At 43.7% G+C, this 15027-nt stretch overlaps 1 protein-coding gene across 1 annotated transcript in view; it reads left to right on the plus strand.

Moving 5' to 3' along the window:
• The window catches only part of nxf1a (nuclear RNA export factor 1a), a 33562-nt gene that overhangs the window by 12052 nt on the left and 6483 nt on the right, over nt 1-15027 (plus strand). The window contains exons 7-14 of the mRNA XM_084331551.1: nt 1588-1657; nt 1920-2008; nt 2588-2695; nt 6135-6244; nt 10941-10977; nt 11536-11604; nt 13511-13566; nt 13804-13908. Coding sequence (XP_084187677.1) covers nt 1588-1657; nt 1920-2008; nt 2588-2695; nt 6135-6244; nt 10941-10977; nt 11536-11604; nt 13511-13566; nt 13804-13908 — 644 coding nt within the window. The remainder of the gene's footprint in view (nt 1-1587; nt 1658-1919; nt 2009-2587; nt 2696-6134; nt 6245-10940; nt 10978-11535; nt 11605-13510; nt 13567-13803; nt 13909-15027) is intronic.

Here is a 15027-nt window from a genome sequence, read left to right on the forward strand (position 1 = left end):
TTTCACAATATGGTGACCCTTGAAGTCGCATGATAATTCGCTTAATAAAATAATGACGTGTCAGCCTCCTAAAATGACAAAAGTTAGTGACACGACTCACACCGCCGCCGCCAACCCAGCCAAAGTAAGGACTTTGCTCTGTATCATCAATCAATGGTCAAATAAATATTTGATTAAGGAATATAATATGCCTTTTTGTATTATTTCTGTGTATCAGCTAAATGTATAGATTTTTATGTTAGACATTGAGGGGAATTAAGATTCTCAGAATTTGGGCGGCCGTGTAGCGCAGCGGACTAAGCGTCTGTCTACCACCGCAGAGAGTGGGATCGAATCCAGCTGCGGTACCTCCGGCTTGGTCAGCCGTCCATACTGACACAATTGGCAGTGTCGGCATGTGGGAAAGCCGGTGGGGTGGGTCCTGGTCGTTGTAAACAGCGATTCCTACAGTTCGGTCGGGGAGCCTGCACAGCAAGGGAAGGATCTGAGGGAGGTAGTGTGACCCTTCCACACGTTACACTCCCCCAGTGCCGTTATTTTTTTTCCTAGACTCATTTCTGGCAACCGCTCTCTGATTGGCCACTGACTGACGCTCTCTGATTGGCCACTGACATGTTTGCCCAATCGCGTGACGAGCTGTGTCTTTACCCATTTCCGTGTTGAACAGCCTGCAAACTACCTGCCGTTCTATCGCCATGCTCTAAGACAAACTCTAACCTTAACCAACTTCGAAAGAGTGCCTAAGCTTAACTGTCGAAAGAACTTGCCGTCACGCTCTAAGACAAACTAACCATAACCAACTTCGAAAGAGTGCCTAAGCTTAACCAGTGTAGAAACAGGCGTCGGCCAATCAGAGAGCGTCTTGCCAGAAATGCGTCTAGGAAAAAAAATAACGCCCCCCAGTGAGAGTCCACGCTGCCAGGTGAAAATAAGCGGTGGGCTGGCTACACATGTGTCGGAGGAAGCATGCAATAGTCTCCGCCCTCCCAGACCGACGGTAGGGGGTAGAGTGCGCAACAACCAGGAAGGGGATTGGGAATTGGCATAATGACTAACATTGGGATGGGAGAAAAACGGAAAAAGGAGGGGGAAAAGATGATAAAAAAAAAAAAAGATTCTCAGATTTTTTTTCAAACCGCCGCTTATCAACTAACCGGTTAATCGGCAGGTGCACATATGTTGCTCAGCAGTTGCTGATGTCTGCTCAGGAGGTTTGAGTGTTTGCTCAGACCGGAAAACTTTTTTAGGGAACATTGCCGGTACATTTCTGTACTTTACTCTCTCTATAAAAACGAAATTCACAACACACAACCGTTCCTACAACATTTATTTTATTTATGTTGAATGATCATGGCTCAGTGCCCCCCCCCCCTCTCTCTTCCCTCACTATTGGCTGTTTTCTCTGCCTGTGAGCAGCGTTGTCTTAGCTTATCTTAGTTAGCGTTAGCAGCTAACGTTAGTTTAGGTTTTTACCGTGACGTGGGAGGATGCAAAGCATGTTAGACGTATTGGACCCGTTGCTCACGGAGTTGTAGCAGAATATCTTCTATTACTTTTAATGGTAATCTTTTTAACTGCCTTTCACAGCAATGCATGGCAAAGCGTTTTGACGGTTCTCAACAAGCACTTGACCTGAGCAACATCCGAACAGACCCAGGTAATCAAACACTCTTTAATTCCTCAGTTTGGTGCCACTTCCTGCTGATAAAAGACGTTTGCCTTTACACCAATGTCTACCGATATACAATACCTATTCATTATATTTGACAAGTGTCTTGATAGTTTTGGCTTCCATAAAAGCTCAACTACATGAAGTCTGCACACTGTATATGGGTCCATTGCAGTTAATTTATTTTAGCACTTACTCAGCGAGTAGTTGTTGATTCAGACCTGCTCTTGGATCTTGTTTTGCATCCCAGATCTGGTGTCTCAGAACATTGAAGTGATCCTGAGCAGAAAGGTGTCCATGCAAGCTGTGCTGAAGATCATTGAAGAGAACATTCCAGAGGTACCACCTGTACACCAAACCCTCCTTCACTTTCTGGCCAGCGGTACTTCCGGCTCAGTCAGTCGTCCCTACAAACACAATTGGCAGCAGTCGTGGGAGGGAAGCCGGTGGGGTATGAGTCTTGGTCGTTGCAACAGCGACTTCTACTGATCAGTTGGGAGGGGATCTGGGGGAGATAGTGTGAACCTCTGCACACTCTCCCAGTGAAACTCCTCGCTGTCAGGTGAAAAGAAGTGGCTGGCGACTCCACATGAATGGAAGGAGGCATAATGGTAGTCTACACCCTCCGCAGACACAGTAGGGTAGTCTACACCGTCTGCAGCCTGAAGCCAGGAGTAACTAATGCCACGTGAAAATCGTCATCTACTAATCTAATAAACATCTTATTAGTAGCTGAAAATATCAACATTATTGTCAAAAGATTCACAAAGTGGCAACTCTAGAAAAAACTGCTATTTCAATTGAATATTATTTTACTAATGATACAAGTGTGCCTTGAGGACTTTCTCGTTGAGACGAGGACCACGATTGTACTATGTGACAATTCCATTGGTCTCCTCTTCCTATTCTGTGCTACAGCTGGTGTGTCTGAACCTAAGCAACAACCGCATTCACAAGCTGGACGATCTGGCCGATCTGGTCAGCAAGGCCCCCAACCTGAAGACCCTCAACCTGTCTCACAACGAGGTGAGACCATGTGACCGGCTTTACACCGTGTGGGGGAACACAAAGAAACACAAAGGTGTTGCACAATTAATCTAATCGCCTGTGGCGCATGTGATTCAGGAATGTAAACAAACATGTCAACAGCCACCCGGTAAGAAATCAAACTATGGGAGGCTGTTGGGGTCAAAAAGGGCAATGTGATGAATTGTACGATTTAAAAAAATGAATGAGAATTTGTTAATATTGACAACCCTATTATTATAAATATAGAAATCGCATGTGGTTAAGTTTATGTTTGAGTTGCGCAATACACATTTAAAAACGATCAGTAATTTCTGCATTTTCCTTGATAACCAAACAAGTAGATGACACCATTACTTGTTATATTGCAATCGCAATATTGTCTACAATAATCGCACTCCTTCACCAAATGGTGCAGCCCTACAGTTAAGTGCCACCATGACGATGATGTGTTGAAGAAGTAAAAGGCTTGAATCAGAAGTCCAGTCCTGCCACTGGTTCTAAATATTTATGATGAGCTCATAGGAGAGAAACTGCTGTACGTAGTCTTAAGAGTCCAGTGTGGTCGGTCTGAGTGGTGGACTGATTTTCAGGACTCGTGACTCGACTTGGACTTGAGCACTGATGACTTGAGCATTGACTGCATTCGGACTCTGAAGGTGCAGACAAGGACTCTGACTTGTTAATTGATAAATACATTTTTATTTTTTATTTTTTTAATGGGTCCTAATCATTTGGCATAAAATATTGATGGCTAGCGCGGCTACGTGGTGCAGTGGGCAAGGCGCTCACCACGAATACTGGAGACGCTGGGTTCGCCTGTTCGAGCCCAGCGCTCCACATTGCTTTCAGTTTAGCTGGTCGTCCGTACTAATACACATTGGCAGTATTAGGGGGTGGGAAACTGATGGGTGGGGATCGGGCGTTGTGGACAGTGACTCCTACAGGTCGGTTGGTGCGCCTGCACAGTAGAATCAGGAAGCGATGGGGGCGGTGCCCCTCCAAAGCGCAGACCCCTGACGCTGAAAGATCGCGCTGCGCAGGTGAAAAGATGCGACTGCTGTTACCTCGAGTATCGGAGGGGACTCGTGCTATGTACTGTATGGCTTCGTCCACATTGCAGCCGGCTTGTGGGAGGCATGAAACGGCGTTCGAGACAGGGGAGGGTTGAATTGGATGATACGAAATTGGGATGGGAGAAAAAGTGGATAAAAAAAAAAGATATTGATGGCTAGTGCATTTGTTTGGCTATTGTGTCACAAAGTAAATAAACTCCCTTTTGAAATGGTGACCGCTGTGTCATTTATGATTAATGTAGACCTTTTTTAATTTGTATGTCAGCTCTTTGACTGCCAGAGTGGAGTGGACTCAACCTTGATGACTTGGACTCTGACTAGGGTAATAGGGACTTGACTAAACTCGGGCTCTTCTTTGGTGACTCAGACTTGGACTCGAACACTGGGGACTCAAGACTCTACTCGGACTCGAGATTTAGTGACTCGACTACTAGGGATGGGCATGAGTAATCGATTAATCGAAATAATACATTTATATGAAAAAATAAAGATTAAATATTTTTTAGTTTTTTACATATTTGTTTCACATGTATGTGTAAGATTATAACTGTTTGTTGGTTTCCTTAAACATATATACGTGAATGAACAAATAAGTAAAAAAAAAAATAATATATATATATATACCGGTATATATATATTTCAACTCTTTTATTTTTTATTTTATATATTTTTCCCTTTTCGAGTAATACGATCACTCGAGTATAGCATGCGATCAATCGATCTGGATTTTTCTTTAAAATGCCCATCCCCATCGACTACAACACTGGCAGGCACCACTATGTGTTGAGGCCTTTTTCTTGAAGATTAGCAGAACAAGCTGTCCTAACAATTCAGGAGTCACCTGGTCTCCTTGTGGAGACAGCCGGACTCTAGTTAGGGAACCCTCAGCCAGCCGTCTGAATGCTAATCAATATTAAAGGTCCACAATTGTTAACTTTTTGGGCAATTTTGCACAATTCCTGTGGAACACATCTGTAAGGTTTTTTTCAATAAAATTCATTGTTTTGTATTTTTAATCAAGTACTTTGGTGCACCACTTTCTGCCCTTCCAAAGCACAAGCTGTTTTTGGCTCAATGATAGTCACCCACCTGCACTATAGCCTAGCTAAGAGATGGCAGATACGCTAGCACGGAGGAACACTGCAAATGCAGAAACGCTACAGTAAAATAGTAACGTTAATACACTATTGACACATGTGCAGACAGTTGACAGTTGCCGAGTAATGATTTGACAACTTCTGTCTATAATAAATATAACTCTGACAGTGAAGGATGTGGGTCAATGGCTCAGCTTCAACTCCCAAACGCTAACGTTAATACACTATTGACACAAACAGATGAACGAGGTCCTACTGCTAATTAACTAATTACAACTTATGTACACTACTTACTGATTCGATACTTTCTTTCGGTCCCGAAGACTTGGTACAGGCTAGCTCCCTTCTTTAGCAACAGCCAGGAAATCACTGCAGCATTATAAAGTCCTTGATTCTCAATGTTATCTTTGCAATAATCCAAAAATGAACATGGCCCATTGCTTGTGGAGCACGATATCATTAGGAAACGAGTGCAAGGACGTATTTACTGCTTGGCTTAATTTCAACGTTACGCTATCTTACTCGAATCACAGTTGATTGTGGGCGGTGGTTAGTAGTGGCTGAGGTATGCAGATCAGCGCCTCTTCACGTCACGGAGCGAGTCAATTCAGAATGGCTTGTTTCAGTGGGGGGCGTTCTTGTCTCAGCTGAACTGCAGAAACGGGACTTGGTACAGATTTCCCATTTTGTCAGTGTTGGTACAACCCCACATTGCTTGAAAACAATGCAAAACCCTGGAAAATGCCATTTTTACAATAGGGGACCTTTAACACTTTCAATGCCCTATCAGCCCAATGCCTGAATGCCCACGACGACAATTATCGTTTTATTTTTTTATTAGCAATCTGAATTCATATTTCATCAACCGAGTCTCCCGTTGGTATGCAGCCCCTGTAGGAGCTCAGATGTGAAAAAACCGCCCCCTATCATGGAATATTTATATTTTCCTTGAAAACTAGGGCTTTTCAAAATGCTATAAAACGAAAATGAACCGATAAAAAAACAATCCGCTTCGACAATGTTGACTGGAAAACGAGTCATTGATAAGCGACGGGCAGATTAGACACATAGCCATAATTTAAAACATAGATTAGGCGTTATTAACGCTAACATTGAAGTGGATGGTGGGCATTCAAGTGGTAAATCAAGATTAAGCTTGGGCTCTGAAAGTGTTAAGACAAAGGAGTGTGTATAAAGATATGTACCACCACCCATCGCTCTTCCCTTTATCCACTTCCTCCCTGCCTCCTCTTCCCACTCTCCCAGCTGAAGACAGACCGTGACCTGGAAAAAGTAAAGGGCCTAAAGCTGGTGGAGCTGTTGTTGGACAGGAACCCTCTGTGTGACCTCTTCAAGGACCAGGCCGCCTACATCAGGTCAGTCAGAGACTGGGGGGAGGGGGATTGTTTGTGTGCGGTAGGGATGCCCCGATCGATCGGCCAGCGATCGGTATCGGGCGATATTCCGTATAAATATGAGATTGGGGAATTCCTATAATGCTTTCTAGTCACCGATTGCGAAAACCGATCGGTGACGCGAAAAACATGAGCAGATTCTCAGCGGAGTTGGTGTCATTGTCACATGTTAACTAACCTAAAACATGTCGGCGGTGTGGAACTATTACAAAGTGTCTGAGATAGATGCAACAAATGCCATCTGCAATGTATGTCAGGATAAAATACCTCGTGGGGGAAGCAATGTAAAAAGTTTCAACACAACAAATTTGATAAGACACTTGAAGTCTCATCACCCAGAGAAGCATGGAGAGTTCGTTAAGCTTACCGCGGAGAGTACAAAGAACCAAAACGGCCGCTAACGCAAACCACTTTAGAGAGCACCCGTGCGTATAACCGTGATAGTCAGAAGGCTAAGGCGATCACAAGAAAAGTCATGGAATTCATAGGGCTTTAAGTGTAGTCAAGACGAGTACTCTCGGCTCCGCTATACACTCCCAGCCGGTCGCTGAAAGAGACAACGAGCATGCCGTGAAGACCCGCCCTACTCTGCCTCTGATTTGCAGACTGTGGGTGGGGGAATGTGATTGGACCAAAGCAGAGTAGACGGACACACACACACACAGACAGTGGAGCAGTCGGACATGCGCAGGCGCTGCTTGTAGTGGATATAGCGGATAATTTCGACTTGTTGGCACTGTCTCGCACATAATACAGATAATGCATAATATGAAAAGTATAATTTGCTCAGAGTCCAGAGACAGTTGTGGTTCGGTCTGGACCGGAGTCCGGACTTTGAGAATGCCTGTGTTAGACCTACAGTATAATACTGCCAGCTGCTATAACAAAACCAAAAACTATCTGTATCGGCAGTTTATCGCCGATATGGCTCATAGACGATCGGTGATCGGTATCGGTGTCAAAATAATATGATCAGGGCATCCCTATTGTGCGGGGTGTGTGTGTGTGTGCGGGTGCGTTGGATTTGATTGTATTTTATTATCTAGCCTCTGATGTGTGGGAACCAATATGCTCCAGAAGGAGCAGTGTTCACATGGTGATCTGGATTTGCCCATTCAGTAGGTATGGGTGGAAGTCCCCGGGAGTAGAGGATAGATTTTAGGGGGATCTCGCAGGTTCCACACGAACCTACCTTTATTATGAACCTACCTTCAATAATGTTCTCTCTCCCTGGAACATGGTGTGGTCACATTTAGGCCTTTCTCCACATTTTCAGGATTTCCGTTCACGCTGGACACTAAACATTGCTTCCTTTCACTGACTCTTAAGGGAACAACGGAGCACGATGGTGATTAACTACACCCTTTTTACCTCTTGTTTCTTTTTTTTTAAGCTTCTTTTTGGAATCGTAGTGGGCTGAAGTTCTCAGTGATGTTGTTCCCAGCAACTCTCCCTGCTGACGCCCCTAGTCTTCCCATAAAACTGCAGTATCTTCAAAACAAACAAGAAAACTGAGGTGATTCACAGTCCTGATAACAGATGTTTTTCAAGGTTTAGCAGGCATGCAGAATGCCAATCTTGGAACTCTCATCAAAGCCTAGTAGCTAATCTAGCCCTAATCTGGAATGGCCTCAAGCGCATTGCATTTCTGTAGAATAGTAGAGAATGTTGAGAGAAGCCTCCTTCACCCATTTCTCAGCTCGGACCAAAAACAAAACAAACCATTGATCAATGGTGGCAGCCGATAATTATGCCTCCCCTCCCCTCAACAGCATCTTCGTCCAATCGGCATCCTGCAACAGGCGGGTATGGAAGGCTGGTTAGCCCATGACGGGTAAGATCCCACCTGGAGAGAAACCACGGGACAACCTAAGGCAGGCACAGTCACGATTACTCAGCCTTAAAGTCACCGTGAGCACAGTCTCACTGGAGGGTGACCACGAGTGGAGTGGAGAAGGAGACGGGACAACACAGGAGAAGCCATTGGCGTTGAGAGGCGGAGGGGGAATTGGCATTATCAAAACCGAATGATGAAGCCCAGAAAACGAAAGAGCATGTCTGTCTGTCCTTTGGTCCTTAGCCTCAAAATGGAGGCCTTCCGCTGCTCTCTGTTAATGCAGGAGCGTGTGTGTGTGTATGCAGCAAACACCCTTACTCTGAAAAATGTGTTCTCCACTGGATGTCCTTCAGACTCTATTCTTCTGGAAAAGATTTCAAATGAGCAGAAATACGAAACAAACAACGGACTCACCCGTTCTGAACATGTGCTGTGAACAGAACGGAAACTGACGTTTGAGAACCATTGTTACACACCAGCTTAGTTGGAATAGAATAGAATAGGGTTTAATAATTTTTTGTGGCGAATGCCTCACGTTACCCCTCGCTCCCTCTGTGGCCAGATGCTTGGGTCCAAATTTGCAGTAGATTAGTACAGTTAGTGTAGAACAGAGTGTTTCGGCTGTAGAGGAAAAGATGGTGGTGGTGATAGCAGCTTCACGTTAAGCTTCTGCAGAAAGGGAAGCCTATGGGGATCAGCAGAGGAAGTTCTGGCCCCAACTCATACTGAGCCAACTGTCCCTTTCCTCTGCTCTCTCTCTCTCTCTCTCTCTCTCTCTCTCTCTCTCTCTCCCTCTATGAGCGGAGCTATCTCTCTCTCCCTCTATGAGCGGAGCTATCTCTTTCCTGATAGCCACCTGGGATGAATCACCTACAGACACTGACTCCCCTTTCTCCTTCAGATCACACATAGTGGATTTGCTGCCACCTCTGAATGCTTTCACCAACTGTGATAGTGAGAAATCTCTCTCTCTCTCTCTCTCTCTCTCTCCTCTCTCTCTCCTTCTATGAGCGGAGCTATCTCTTTCCTGATAGCCACCTTGGATGAATCACCCACAAACACCGACTCCCCTTTCTCCTTCAGATCACACATAGTGGATTTGCTGCCACCTCTGAATCCTTTCACCAGCTGTGATAGTGCGATGTATGTTTGTGTGTGTGAATGTTTTTTTTATTTAATAAATCATTTAAACCCAGACCCTGTTTTGGTTTATGGTGACATAGACTCTGCCTTTCTCCCAACGTCTTGCCAGATTTCGAGGGATGGTAAAGCGAGACTAGCGGTAACCCCTCTCTCTCTCTCTCTCTCTCTCCTGGCAATAGCGTCACCTCTTTTTATGTTTTTGGTCAAATCAAGACGTGCTTCCTGTCCCAAGCTTCTAGATGTGGTTCTATGTACAAGTTAGTGTGGGGTAAAAGGAAATGCTGTATGTGTGTGTTGGTTCCCTTGTCAGAGGCCTGTTAATGTCTCCGTATGTGGGGGGAGAGAAGGTGAGTAAACCTGTAAGTACACTTTGGGGAGATAGGTTTACCATCTCGTGTGTTAGTCCATTTTTTTGTTTGCGTGTGTTTCACGTATTACAGTGAGAAAATGTATGTATGAAAAGTATAGTGATGTGGATTTCAGCAGTACTCTCTGCTGACGATGTGTAAATGCATGACGAAGACTGTTTCATCCGAACCGTTTTAAGTGGTAAATGGTAGTTTTAAGACATCACATTTCCATGGGCCTTAGACAATGGCTCAGTAAAGACACTAAACATAGGTGACAGGTGATAGTACAGACGGTGATAAACACAGAAGAGCAGAGCGATCAGATACATGGCACAGTTAAGCATTAGACTGAATAGATCACAGAAGTCTGCAGCCTAGCGTGTTGTTGACTACAAATAAGCGAACCTAGAGATAGGTGGAAGAGATATTTCCTCATTTCAAGCTTTAAATGAAAACACAATTATCATTATCAGCAGCAATTGTATTTGTATGTTAAATTGAAGGTATTTTGGGGAAGCAGGGGAATATCACACAAAGACACAGTCTATAGAGAACATACTGAAGCTTAAAGTCCGGGTAAAGCAAATTCAGAGATTTGTTTCTGAACACATTATACATATTAGAAAAGAATAGCTGAAAGTAGAAGAAAGCAGGAAGCCGGACCAGCACTCTCAGGTTTCAACGAGATACAAACATGTTTCGGAACAGGTGTTCCTTCGTCAGTGTTAATGGCTAGCTTAAAGAATAAAGAATAGCTGAAAACATGTAAAAAGACTATGTAGTACTGAATTGTGAAGTTAGACAGTTTTTTCACCATTTTTGTGTTCACGATCCTCCTCTAATACTAATATAAAATTAGAAATTAGAGTGCATTAGCATGGTTCTCCCAGAGTTGATAGTAGCTCAAAAGTGTAGCATAGCAAAGCTAATGCTAACCGTTTCATGTATGTGAATGGAAACTACTAACAATATTAGCGCCATACTCTGGGAGGTATAGTTAAATAAAAACACAGATTTGGGTGGTCTAACCTAGTTAGTCAATAAAGCTTTCTAACCAAGTAGGATCCATTTGATAGATTTGGTAGTTCATAGCAAAACGTACTAGTGATTGAATGGAAAAATTAAAATGGCACTTGAGCTGAGGGGGAGCTGTCAATCAAGTGTGATCTGACCACGCCCCCACAATCACTTTACCCTGACTTTAAGTTCAGTAGGTTTGACTGGGAGAGCCTGTTTTCTGTGTAGGTGAGCGTACGAGGTGCCATAGTATGTTTGTTGGTCTGCAATGCTAACTTTACTGCTCTTGGGCTTTTTCTTTCTGTACCAGTGCGGTGCAGCAGAGGTTCCCCCGGCTTCTCAAACTGGTAAGAACAGTACGTCCGTCCGTCCGTCCCGCATCCCCCCCCCCCCCCCCCCCCCCCCATGCCATCTCCTCTTCCTCCTTCACTAATGCATTGTCTCCACTAGCCTGGGTCTAGCTATGCTGTGGCCTGTCTGGCACACAGTGCGAATCTCCATTGTCTTTAGAACCTGGACAAACCCTGGCTGGGATTGTTGTATTATCATGGTTTAGCTTGTGTACCAAAGTTGGTGGTGTGCATTTTGAAAGGTTGCCTAGATACCAGAGAGTTTACAAGCAATGCAATGGAGACATAATCCCAATCATACCCGTACCATGCTAGACCATGGCTAGCCCCAGCCAGGCTGAACATTATTCTGCGGGCAGTCCTGACAACTCTCCTAAAGACAGAAATATTTATCTTTTTGCATCCCTAATTAGTGCACTGATGTTTTTAATGTTTTATGTAGGTGCATGTGTTGAATGTTGTCTGTTTTATTGGTTTGAAAATTTTAATCCAAAAATATTTCCAATAAAGTTGTCTACTCTACTATATTTATTGCCTATTCTTTTTATTTTTTAGGATGGCCATGACCTTCCCCCGACCATAGGTTTTGATGTAGACACGCCCACTGTCATCCCCCCCTGCAAGGTAAAATAAATGGCTTTCTGATTTTTGCTCATTGGACAGTATTGGTTTATATTGATTTTATATTAAGATGTGCATCAGGCATGTCATTTAATAATTTAATACTCTATTCATTGCGGAAAAGGTCCCATGGGTGAGGTATACAGAGAGGTATAGAGGCTGCTAGAATGAGAACAGGACTGAAACAGAAAGTTATAGAGGCTGCTAGAATGAGAACAGGACTGAAACAGGCGTATAGAGGCTGTTAGAATGCGAACAGGACTGAAACAGAGGGGTATAGAGGCTGCTAGAATGAGAACAGGACTGAAACAGAGGGGTATAGAGGCTGCTAGAATGAGAACAGGACTGAAACAGGCGTATAGAGGCTGCTAGAATGAGAACAGGACTGAAACAGAGGGGTATAGAGGCTGCTAGAATGAGAACAGGACTGAAACAGAGGCGTATAGAGGCTGCTAGAATGCATAATCTGAGTTGTTTCTCTTCAGCAAAAAAATTAAGACATGTTTAGGGGACCTCAAAGACTTATATTAACTTGTTGAAAAGGACTAAAATATGTCTCCTTTATAATCGTATCTAATATTATCAATGGAAATGTAGTTGAAATCAAAAAGATGTTAAAGGAACACACCAACATGGGAAATTAAAAGAAGATGGATACTAATTCCCTCTGTTCAGTTGTAAGCTATCCGGCTGCAAGTTAGCCTAGCTTAGCACAATTTAATGGAAGCAGATACAGACCACTAGCCTAGCTGTTGGCCAAAAACACCTCTCCTGCAGTTTTAAGCTAGGCTAGTGGTCCGTATCCGCTTCCATTAATTTGCAGCCGTATTGCTTGCTACTGAACACACAGAGAGGAAATTGGTATCCATCTTCTTGTCTGACTCTGGAGAAGATGGTAGTCACATTTCCCATAATGTTTGCATGTTCCTTTAACACAATGATCGCCAGATGGCGCTGTGGCGTATGGCCGTTTGTGCCAGCGCTTTGTTCAATGGGATAATGCCGGTGTTTGCAACTGCTAAAACTATATTAAATATTATAGCTATGGATCTAATAACATTGTCGATTGTCAGTGAGTTTCTTCCGGTCAACATGCAAAAAACATAATTTTTTCATCCGTACATTTCCGTTTTATACCGTGGTGAATATGAGTATAGTTTGAGTGATTCTGAGTAATCCCAGGAAAAGACGCGAAAACAGCGTTTTAGTGAAATTCACAAAACACGTTGCCTGCCATTCCTCGCTTGGATCAACAATCAATCTGAAATCAACGCTAGATTATCTGTATTATCTTTCATCATGCACGCATGAAAGGGAGATGGGGACGCGGGGCCACTCCGTGCTTTTGATCGCTACCAACACACACGCACCACCCCGACACGCTTCGATCGCAGGGAAAGAATTATCGGATCAACGCAAGATCGATAACATATAGTCCTTAGTCTAGTCGATGCATCGATATAAGCCCGGAGTCTTGCCGGAGTGTATAGACCCCGCCTGCACGGCTCAGCTCGGCCGAGAAAAGAAACCACATTGTTTCAAATGGGGTGCAATAGCGGCTGCAAGGCGTTAGGCGGCGGTATCGGACCGCTGCGGTCTCAGACAGTGTCACCCAGTCCTACAGCACAGCAGGATTAATTATGAATGGAAATAGCGAATAAAATAAAAATGGATCCAATAACGAGTATACTCGTTGGCATAATTCGATTGGCGGACTATAACGAGTTAACTCGTTTTTGGCGCAGAAACAGTTAAACATTAATACTGGGCACAGTTGATGGTGTACATGCTGCACTTGGACCCGACTTTCATGGTCTAAAATATTTTTTTCTTTTACTGATTCATTGCAGATATTCAGGTTCTGATGCAAGTTTCTTGCTTGAAATGTTTTTCTCTTTCACTGATACAGGGCAGCTGTTTTGGTTCTGATGACATCAAGGGTGTCATCCTTCTCTTCCTGCAACAGTGAGTGCCTGCCTTTTCCATCTTATGATTCCTGTCTATTACTGATGGGTATTATTAATTATAAGTTATCCTTCAAGTCGAGGCATAAACAGTCAATTTCATGACCAATGAGCCTGAATATGCATGAAAATCCACAGAAAGGTGCGAGTATTGAAGGGATCATGGAGAGACTTGGTCCACCTTGATTCATAAATACACAGTAAGCCTGATATTAAGTCATGTTAAAATCTGTTTCAGGTATTACAGTATTTACGACTCTGGGGACAGACAACCACTTCTGGATGCCTACCACGATGGAGCCACCTTGTCCCTCACTACGCCCTACATCCAAGACGCCTCCAGGTGAGGAAAGAACTCATACTAAAAACACTCAAGTATCACAGGTTACAGCATCACATTCTCATAAGATGACTAAAGAAAACACTCCTGTATCACAAGCCCTGTTCACACTGCCAAGAATTTGAACCCCATTATCCCTTCATGGCGTTCTGTGTGAAAGGAATGAAGGAGGAATTTTTGATGCAGATTTGATGCAGCATTTTGTCATCTTTGGGTATAGTTAAGTTTTGTTCCGGCTTCTGTGTGTAAGGGACATCTCGGCATTGTAGGATAGGGCGCACCACCAACCCGAGCACATGATATAATAATAATTATTATAGGCTACATTAGGGGTGGACGGTATAAACGGTATGAATTTGTTCTACGGTATGGATTTTGACTATACCTTGTAACCGGTAGAGCAGCTCTAAAATAGCAATGACGTCATGTAACCACAGCGCGACTATTTCACTCTCATTTGCCCCTAAAAATAGATAGAATTAGTCATAGATAATAGATATGTGCAAACTGGAAAAAGTTATTTAGGAGGCTTCGCGCAGTGGGCGTGTCAACACGCAATTGTCATTTCATAATAAACGCATATCACCGCGGCGCACAGCAAGTTTCAATTTCAGTTCCTGGCATTTTTAACCAGTGGAGAAAGGTAAGAGATCTTACCTATCGTTTTTCTTATATGAATTATTCTACGTTAATAAAACATACCTGGTGATCAACTACAGTTTGCTGTGAACATTATGATGTGTAGTGTTCTGACGTCTGGGCAGCGCAAGCTGGATGTTGGATTTTGCGAGAAGCATATGCAGCTGCAGAGCCGCAGAATCCACCATAACCCACCCATCTGTACCGGCACCGTGCAGTATTCCAATTCAGCCATTGGCAATTCAGCTGTTGGGTGGGGGGCGCTGTTGAAACAGCTGAATCTGCTGCTCTGCAGCGACATTCTCTTTGCAAATAAGTCGTTGCGAGGTGGAGAGAGTCATCACGCAAACCCACGATAATGTTGCCGTCTCTCTGCCAAATTTCTCAGTTCTTCGCTTGATATAATTAATACAAATGTCCAATATAACGGAATTCGTTAGCTCATAAAAATGTGATTATAACAGACTGCTGTTTATTAATGTC

Source organism: Notolepis coatsorum (genome assembly GCF_963971535.1).
Source record: "Notolepis coatsorum genome assembly, chromosome: 16".
Classification (NCBI taxonomy): domain Eukaryota; kingdom Metazoa; phylum Chordata; class Actinopteri; order Aulopiformes; family Paralepididae; genus Notolepis; species Notolepis coatsorum.